General features: G+C 47.9%; 1 protein-coding gene and 1 long non-coding RNA gene across 2 annotated transcripts; one reads left to right on the top strand and one right to left on the bottom strand.

Moving 5' to 3' along the window:
- Positions 1–1680: 1680 nt before the first annotated feature.
- Positions 1681–7351, bottom strand: LOC119158002. Its single transcript, XR_005107732.1, has 3 exons — positions 2971–7351; positions 2069–2184; positions 1681–1912 (listed from the first exon to the last, which is right to left on the bottom strand). It is a non-coding gene; the product is annotated as an uncharacterized LOC119158002 (long non-coding RNA).
- A 73-nt stretch (positions 7352–7424) lies between these two features.
- On the top strand, positions 7425–9366 carry LOC119157981. The gene is made up of 3 exons (XM_037409431.1): positions 7425–8151; positions 8249–8489; positions 8607–9366. The coding sequence occupies exons 1-3, from the start codon at positions 7569–7571 to the stop codon at positions 9364–9366; spliced, it is 1584 nt and encodes a 527-aa protein (XP_037265328.1). The 5' UTR covers positions 7425–7568.
- The last annotated feature ends 378 nt before the right edge of the window (positions 9367–9744 follow it).

Genomic DNA, 9744 nt, shown 5'->3' with positions numbered 1-9744 from the left:
GGCTACTCTGGAACCGCAGGAAATTGAACTCCTTGGTTCAGTAAAAATGGATTTTTGCATAAAATTTAACTACACGGGAAAGAATCAATCTAGGGCATGGGATGTTTCCCCTATTCATCCTGTTTTTAGAAATGCAAGTATCTGGTGTAATTACACTGCTAATAACTTGTCTAAATCTAGCAATGCTCCGCTCTCACTACCTGTTGGAGTATTTTTTATTTGTGGTGATCGAGCATGGCCTGTCATTCCTTCTCACATAAAAGGAGGTCCGTGTAGCTTAGGGCGACTTTCCGTCCTGACTCCTAACACATCTATGATTTTACAACATCGCTACTCTCGAAGTTCAAAGCACGGTGTTCATGCATTTGCCTCCAATTGTGATGATAACATGCTTTATTGCATCTCTTCTGTTGCCTGGAGCTGCTGCAGGAAAGGCTCTAGCAACATTAGATAAGCTTGGCTGTTGGCTTGCCAAACAAACTAATGCCACAAGCAGTGCCCTGTCTGGTCTTTTATTAGATGTTGATAGTGTTCGCCACGCGACATTACAAAATAGAGCTGCAATAGATTTTTTGCTTCTGGCACAAGGTCATGGTTGTGAAGAGTCTGAAGGGATGTGTTGCATGAACCTTTCAGATCATTCGGAATCAATTCATGCTAGCATCCAAAGATTGAAGGATGGAGTTTCTCATCTTCAACAAAGTGATACTTGGGATTGGTTAGATAAACTGTTTAGTGGTTGGGGCATTTCAGGATGGCTAAGAAGTTTAGTGAAGATGATTATATATGCTTTAGTTGCTTTTTTGTTTGTTTTATTACTTATACCTTGTCTTTTACAGTGCTTACAAAAATTAATAACTCGTTCGATTTCAGGGGTTCTTTTTGTGCAACAGGAAGGGGGAGATGTAGGACAAGGCCTCAAGGACAAGAGTCCAAGTACTGATAGCCTGATTATTCGAATAGAGACTTGTTAGAACTTGTAGGGCACAAGCCCTGGGAACAAAGGAACAAGCTAACTGCAGACCCCTGAGCCGTTACAGTTGAGGAGGCAGCCAGACGGACAGAGAAACAAGTAGCCAGATAAGGGAACCGTTGGCGCCGATACGTAACTTTGTTAATCAAGAAAGCCGGGTAGAAAGAAACTCCCTAACTTTGGAATAGAAACTGTTGCTATGTCAAGGTAAACTAATAAGTTCCTATTGTTCTAACGGTGTGCCTTAAATATCAACCAATCAGTGTTTTTTACGCTGAAGATTTAACCAATCAGTGTGTAATATGTAGAAGGTAGAAACGTATATAATTGTAAGAAAATCACTAATAAATGGACAACTTGCTTGCATCAAGCTGCGTCCCGTCTTTTCATTCGCCGCACCCCGGGGCCGGCAGGCTGAGGGGAGCCCGCGGCGGCACCGAGCCCCGGCCCGGCGCGGAACGGCAGCCCAGCCCCTGCCCGCCGCGGCTCTGAACGGGCGGCTGGTGCTTCTTCTCGTGGTGGTGCTTCTCACTTTGCCCTGGTAGCCATGTGGAGCGCACCACAAGAACTGTGCTGCCCGCTTTCTGGGGCGAGATGCGGAACCGCGGCCTTTTGCACTTGTCCGCAGCCAAAATGCTGCGTAAGCCTGGCTTTGGTTAGCTAACGACTTTGAAGTCGTTCTCGAAGCAAGTGGTGGAGTCATAGTATACTACTGTGTGTGGGTGAGTGTCCCGCAACCCAGGGGAAAAGTGTCTGAGCTGCAGCAACTAGCAAACTAGTTGTCCGATACAACAGTTGAAGGGAAAGCCTCGCGCTTCCCCTGTTCCAGCCTTGCAGTCCTGCTACTGCTTGTTGTGTTTGGTGAGCATAAGGACCGCTGAGCTGGCTGGAATTGACTGAAATAAGGACTGGTTGAGCTGACCGAATAGCGAGTCTCCCCTAGAAAAAGACCATTACTATAGTTATACAGCAAACACCCTAAAAATCATTCTTCTTGTTTAAGTTTTATAAGAAAAAAAAATAAAAATATATATATAAAGAAATATTTAAAGAACTGTATAGATCTGTGCTAGAAAACCTAGGACATCTACTTACAGGTAGTAGAGTAGAACTCCTCCTTACTGATTCAAAACAATCCATCCAAGACACAAGCTGAGGAAACACTTCTGCTGTTTTTGAGTCGGTTACTGTACTCTGTCAGCAGCACATTGCTGGAGACAGAAGAGAAGAATTAATGTCTTCTGGAAGAATACAGTGTCCAACAGAAACGCAAACCCAGCATCACTAAATTTGCACCCCAATCTAGAATGTTAACTGTGTCCTCAGCAGCATCAAAACAGGTTTGCAAATGCACGAAATTTATAACTATTGCATGTATTCTTGTGATGACGTAATGAAAATAAAAAGGCATGCCCAGTGACTAATGTTCACTCAGATTGAATACTTATTTCCATTGAATTTTAAACTCATTGGATGAAAAACTTGCTCAGCAACTTTTTTTTTTTCTGGAAAAGAGCCCTTTAGCAAGTGTTGTGACCACTCCTTAAATGGTTTTCAGTTCATTGGTCCCCCTAAAGAGTTCTCCAGTTAAGCTCATTCTATTATGCACGTGTGAAATATTTTTTTTCTTCCTAGCCTGAAGTTTTCTTTTAACCTAAACGTAGATAGCTTAAATTGATATCACCTAGGCTCTTTTATCTTTATGCTACTCTTTTCCAATAGCCATGATGTTTTGTTCGCCTCTCAGATGGGAAAAGTGTGTGGTTGTAGAATGGTAGTGCATTTTTTTCTGTGGGGCAAAAAACCAAGGGCGTATTGGAACCCTGCTGTTACAGATCTGAACGTTAAAGCTTGATCTAAAAATAAAAGAGTTAACAGAATAGTGATTTGAATTTAAAAAAAAAAAGGGAAAGGCGGGAGGGTGGGGAGACACGGACACGACACACCAGAATACAGCAATATTATCCAGAAATCCTGCGTCTTTGCATCTCACGTACATTCTCATTGTTTCTTCGCTCCTTTCCTGTTTGCATAGGTGAAATGGATCAGCACTTCATCTGGCAAGTTGTTTTTCTTCCCTTCCTCCTGAAGGGGAGGCAACTCCCTGGTACTCTTGGACTTCTTTGTTTCAGCGACACCTTGATGGAGCAGATAGAGATAAGGAGCATTAGATGCGGGAGCTGGAGCAGTATCAGAAGACTGAAGCCTATAAATCTTTAGCAGGAAAGCACAGGACAGACTAAAGGCAAATCACACAGACAAGGTATTGAATGGGACAAAAATATGTGCCTGGAACAACACAAGATTCCCAGCTGGTTGTGCAGACTGACACTCGTTTACAGCCTTTGATGTAAAGGCTTGTTAAAACGTGGATGCTCATCTCAGTGAGCTCATCTGTGGGTGTGAAATAGAACATTTTTCTTCCGGCAAATCCTAGTTTCATAAATACGACATACAGCAACCTACACCAGAAATAATAATTGTCATTATTTTGTCACGGCAGTGACCAAACCATTGTTAATTGTTCTCCATTGTTCTGGTATTGCTTGTTAAAGAAAATGTGTTTTGAATTCAGAAATTTAAAGTGCTAAAGCAGCTAAGTGGCAGAACCAGGCCTCGTCCCCAGTATAGCCCTAATCCAAGGCTGGTTTAACACCCAGTCCAGTTAATCACTGGGAGAACAGAGAAACAACAGATGATCACCTTGTGCACACAGGTGCTCGCAGAAATGCAGGTGTTTCAAGAAAAAAAAATCAGTATATGTGAATAGGAATTGCTGTTCAAAGACTAAGTGTGCTTGAAGGAGTGTGTGAGTTAAAGCAGGCAGAAAGAAGATCACGATCCGAGGAGGAGCTTGGAACCGAGGCAGAGACTGGAAGCAAATAGATGAATCAACAGGGACAGGGTCAGGTGATGGATTTGCAGAATGGACAAGACCAAAGGAAACTTCTAAAAACTTTGGACGTTGACTAATGATTTGATAAGTGTATATAAGCTGTGCTGTATCCCTTTGCTCTCTGCCACTCGCTGGGGCGGTGGCCCAGCTCTGAGTGGCGATTAAAGCAAACCTAGTGGTACCCACGTCTGTGTAAATTTCTCCTTTAACACTATATGTGAAGCATATGACGGAAGTGCTGGTAATCCACCGGTGTTGTGACTGTTGACTGATGTCCCGTGTTAGAATAAATACAAGTACAATGGCTAACAGGCCTCACATGCATGAAGAACACGAGAACGGTGGTGCTGGGTCAATGGGTCTGTGCTTTTCTCTAGTGCTCTCCTTGCTACCACCTAGCACTCAGCTGGCAAGCTCATGGGCACAGCCAGGACCAGTCCAGCCTCTTGTTTTCCAGGGAGCCGATCACAACACGTATGGGAAACAGACAGTAGACAAGACGTAGTTCTTCATATCCTTTCCGTTGTTTTGCTAGAGAATCTAAAGTTTGATAGACCTTATTTTGTTTGTATTTACATTGGCACTTCAGTGGGTCCAGACCAAATGGCCACTCTCTACCTGACTGCTGCAAAAATTGGTTTGAGCCCTCGGTTAGTAACCAGCCGTTGGTTAACTTTGTCTTTGAAATACAGCAACCTATGGTGGAATAGGAAACTGAGACAGTTAGGGACATCGGTTGTATTTACTCGAAGGAGGTGGAAAATTTTCTAGGGAAATTTTTTAATAGTGTTAGCATAAAAATCCTGTATGTGGCACATGAGTGACTGCTCTAGGCATATGACTTTTTAGAATTAGAAGCCATCCCTGCCTTAAGTGACGCATTTAGAAAAAGTCTCTACGTGAATATTAAGCTCACACAGCAAAGCTGCAGCTACCTGATAGCACAGTATTTTTCCTGGTTTGGAGGATTTTTTTATTCACCTAAAACTTTCCAACAGTCGTCACTGCTAGTTTATTCCCTGTATGACAAATAAGTAGTAAATGAAGGTGTTTTCATACAATGGAACAATCTGCATGCTTGCATTTTTTTCACAGCTGTTGCAAAGGTGTACTTGAAACCCTGAAGAGCTTTTGCTTTTTATACTACTGAAAACCACGCTACACAGCTTTTTGCAAATTTCCAGTCTGGAGAATCGCAGAGTAATTGTTCATTTGTTTCCGTGAAAGAAAAAACCCCAACACATCTTCCTTTAGAGGCAATATTTTGCTGCAGATTTTAGTTCTATCTTTTCTATTTCATCTACCTCTTCTCCAGCTCAGAAAGGTCTACTTCTTTAGAAATTCTTTTCATTTGATGTGTTAGAATATCTCTGTGTAGTAGTCGAAAAGGAACTGGACCTGCCCTTTGTCTCACTAAATTCTCATTTCTATAATACATGCAGTTTTCCTTTACTTATTAAAGAAAATTACCAAATCCCATACAGCTACCTGGGATCATGGATCAATCTGAATATGCGTGGCCCAGCACTACTTTTTGCAACTGATCTAATATTCTGTGCCAAATTCTATCATAACCCAGGAATGGAAATAATAGGGATGACATACTTTGCATATCTTCTCTGCAGGTTGTTACGACCCGCTGCAAGTATATAAGAAAAAATACAGGTAGTGGACATTTCTAAATAAACCTCTGACATCTGAAGAAGTCATTTTAATATCAGATTTATTCTCACCATACTTTCTGCATGGAAGACCAGAAGAATCTATGCTTTTAATACAATTTGTGCAGGAAAGCATTGGCAAAAATACTAGAGTACTTGTAATGTTTGTTCCTACACCAAACATGCTGAGGTGAGGCTTAAAAGCCCACCTGTGAATTCACATTTGCCGCAGTGCTGTTAGTAAAAGCTGTAACTATCCGTATTTTTTTGAGAATGCTTAAAATGAAACACAACCTAACTCTCAGTTATAGAACAGTGTAGCACAGCAAAGACGTTATCATCTAATTTTTTCATTATAAGATGTGGGTGCATAACCAGGAAGAACACTAACAATTATTTCTTAGTAAACCTTTCCAGCATAAAACCATTTAGTGGGGCAGTGCAAATCAGAACATACTCTGACTTTAACACGAAAGAACACTTCTGCTGTATAGGTAGACAAAAAAATTGACTTAGTGGGATATTTTCGTTCTCACAGTGCTGTTTCCTCTCCTTTCATTGTCAGTAACGCAGTGATTCTTGTGGGACATTAGGGTTAGCATAGATGTTAGGTTAGCTTTAGATGCTTTACATGTTAGAGATGTATTCCTCGTGATTCTGCTCCACGCACAAGAAAAAGCCCGGTTTGCCTTTGCCTGGAGCGGGACTCAGTATGTTTTCAAACAGTTTTCCGCAAGGATACAAACACTGCCCCACTATCGCTCACAATGCTCTGGCCACAGCCTTAGCACAGATCACCATTCCACCTGGCCTCACAGTGTATCGATACATCGATGGCATCCTCAGCAGGGCAGAAGGGCCAGAAAGCATTACAGGTGCAATGAAAACCATTTGGGCAACACTAATCAAGTTGGGACTGGAAGTCCCAGAGTCAAAGTGCCAAGGGCCAGCACGAGAAGTTAAATTCCAAGGAGTCTGGTGGGTTGCAGGAGCTGCCTCTCTTCCACCAGACACACTGGAAAAGAAAGAATCTGGGCACAACCCATCCAGTACGCTGGAACTACAACAAGTTCAAGGGACTGTGAAGTACTGGCGTAACCATATTCCTGCCTTTTCCGTCATTGCTCGTCCCTGGTAGAATTTGTTATAAAAGGGAAAATCATGGCAGTGGACATCTCATCAGCTCTGTGGTACCGTCAAGTTCCCCTTCCTGCAGGAGCATAACAGAGCCTGGCCGCGGGGTCTCCACTCCGCTCCAGCCCCCGTTACTCCTGTCAGCACGTGCTGAGGTTGCAGGCTGCGCTGCTTAGGGAGCCGTGGCAGCACACATTTAGGATGGTGAATGCCAGCCATCCTGAAAGCGATAGCTGTCTCTTACCCTAAAAAGTTTCCTGTAATACTATGCTTCTCTGAGGTCCCACTTTTCTCGAATTGCCCCCACCCCAAAGCAATTTCCCCACAGGGTCCCTAAGCAAGGCAGTGGAGGAGTGGCTCTCTCAAACTCCCTCCCAGCCCTGCCCTGGCTGAAAGAAGGCAGAAAGAAGCCTTCAAATGAGGGAAGTTCTGGCTGCAAGAGAATACAAGCTGACCAGGTCTTGGGATCCACTGACATCAACAGAAATTTAGGTGAAAACTCCCCTTTGACATGAAACTCAACTCCCAACCCAAAAAACAGTTGTGATGGGAAACTATGGTGGGGGTGGGAAATCAGCGCTGAGGGCAGGAAAGCATCAGCAGGATGGGAAACCATTGAGTTGGGAAGTTGTTCTGTCATTAAAAGTCAAACTGTCACAACGCTGGCTGACGCAGGTGCTGGCATAATGATCGCCATGGAGATGGAACCCCAGAACACTGCCCCAACAAACGCCACACTGGCCAACTGCCGCAGCACAGAGCAGCACGCTCCTCGTGGTGCTCCTGCCCTTCGGGTAACCCCCAACCAGCTGTGCCGGCCAGCATCTCACCCCATCACCCCCCTTCGCTTCTGCCCACAGAGAGGTTCCCCCTCCAGCTGCCGACAGGACCAGAGGTGCCCGGCATGAGCTTCACCACCCTGACCATGCCGCCACCGGTCACTGCTGGTGTGCTGCCCTCTGTCCCGGGGCTGCTGATCACCGTTCGGCCTTCCCAGCTCCACATTGTCACCCACCAGCCCGCCCTGGCAACCTGGCAGGGGGTGCAGGGCCCCCTGGGGGACTCGGGGCAGGTCGTGCAGCTGCCACACGTGCTGCAGCTCCCCAGCGGTGTGCAGCTGCCCCCTCTGCCTGCTCCTTGTCCCCCTGCCTATGGCCAGGGACAGCAAGTGGTGATGGGGACACTTGTGCCCCACCAGCCAGTGGGGCTGGGCCCATGGGACGTGGGCCAGGGGCAGCCCCTCTACCCTACGGGCTGCACTGTGCTGAACGTCCCTGCCCATGCTGGGCCCCTGCCACCCCAACACCCTGCGGCTCAGCATTGCGTGCAGGTCTCCCCTGTGCTCCGCACCCATCCTGGCAGCGCCCAGAAGCTGTTGGAGGCCTTTAACAACGACGTGGTGGCCAGTGAGGATGGCGTCCCTGCTGCCACCCCCTGCCAGCCCGCCCTGGATATGCTCTCTGGCAGAAGCAGGACCAAGCACCAAGGTGAGGTCTGCAGGGTGGCAGAGCCCATAGGGGGTGACCTGCACCAAGGAAGGCTTGCATCACCCTGGGGGTGGCTTGGCTTCGTTTGCTTTTTCAGAAGTGGTGACCACCCCGCCAAGCCCAGAGAATCTCCTGGACCTGCCCGAGCTGGGGCCAGATGCCTTCAACGAGGCCTTCCCTGAGCTGGCAGAGGACAATCTGCAGTTTCAGGATGAGCATTCGTCCACCGTGGACAGCAGCGACCCGCTCGCCTGGCTCGACAGCATCCTGGAGCTCCCTGAAGTTCTCAGCGGCTCCTGCTTGACCACCCTCCTCAACAAGTTCCCGGAGTTCTCAGAGTACGTGGCAAAGGGTGGCTGCTCCAAGGAGCAATCGCTGGTGGCAGGGCTGGGGGACAGCGAGGACACCGACCGTGGTGTCCCTGATGTCCCTGTCTTGACCACCACCCTCAACAGGATCCCTGACCTCTTGGAGTGCATGATGGAGGGCAACTGTCCCAAGGACCAAGTGGTGGCCGCAATGCAGGAGGACACCAACCCCTCCTGGCAGAGGGTGGCAACATCCCCCCTGCTGGACGCCAAAGGCAAGCAGGGTGGGCTGGCAGCGGTCTTCCCCACCCGGCTGCCAGAGAGCCCCATGGAGCCCTCTCAGGAGGGTCCTATGGACACTTCAGAGGAGAGCCCCTTGAAGGGATGCTCAGAGGGTGCCCACAAGGGTCTCCCAGAGGGTCCTCAGCAGATCCTGCTGAATAGTCCCCTGGCCAGCCCCCCGACTGCACCCCAGCATCATCCGCCCCGCATGGCCCAGCTGGTGGAGGAGGTGCTGCGGAGGCAGCCCCCGGTCATTTTGACCCGCTTGCCACCACCACCGGGCATCTCCTCCTGCCGGGTGGTGCCCAGATCAGGCAAGGCTGCTGGTAAACAGGCCAAGCGCCCCACATTGGCTGACACCCTCGGGATGCCAGAGATGTCCCCATGGGGCAGCATGCCACCCAAGAAGAGGAAGAAGATGGTGGTGTGCCCGGTGGCAAAAAGCTCCAAAACCCTCTGGGAGGGGAAGCCACACAGGGATGCCACGGCAGTGGGCTGTAGTGGGGAGCAGGGGGGCAGCAGCAAGCAGAGGCCATCCAATAGCGACTACGTGCCCAGCAAGCGAGCCAGAACCCTGAGGAACACCGGGAGACAAGGTGCTCCACGCTGCTCCAGTCGCCGTTGATATATTGATAGAGAAGGTGTGGAGCACAGATCCCTCTGACGTGTGACCTGCACCCACCCACTGCAGCCCCAGCCCTCTACCAGATCTGTCTTTCTTAATTCATTAAAGGTTTGATGTTCCTTGCACAGTGCCTCTGCCTGCGGTCATTCACGCAGCGGGAGATGAGGGTTAATGCAGCCCCTGCCACATGCAGAGATCTGACGCTCCACCTTCTCCTCTGTCGAGGTGACACCTCCACCGAGCTGACCCACTCTCTAAAGTATTTACAAATGAAGGGACTTCCCATCAAGGGAGGCAGCCTTGGCAGGGGTGAGAAACAAAGAGCAGGTAGTGAAAAGAGCACCGTTATCTAAGTTGCGCAGGAAGAAGACTTCCAAT

Source organism: Falco rusticolus, chromosome 15 (genome assembly GCF_015220075.1).
Source record: "Falco rusticolus isolate bFalRus1 chromosome 15, bFalRus1.pri, whole genome shotgun sequence".
Classification (NCBI taxonomy): domain Eukaryota; kingdom Metazoa; phylum Chordata; class Aves; order Falconiformes; family Falconidae; genus Falco; species Falco rusticolus.
This window is presented reverse-complemented; position numbering and strand designations above follow the sequence as displayed.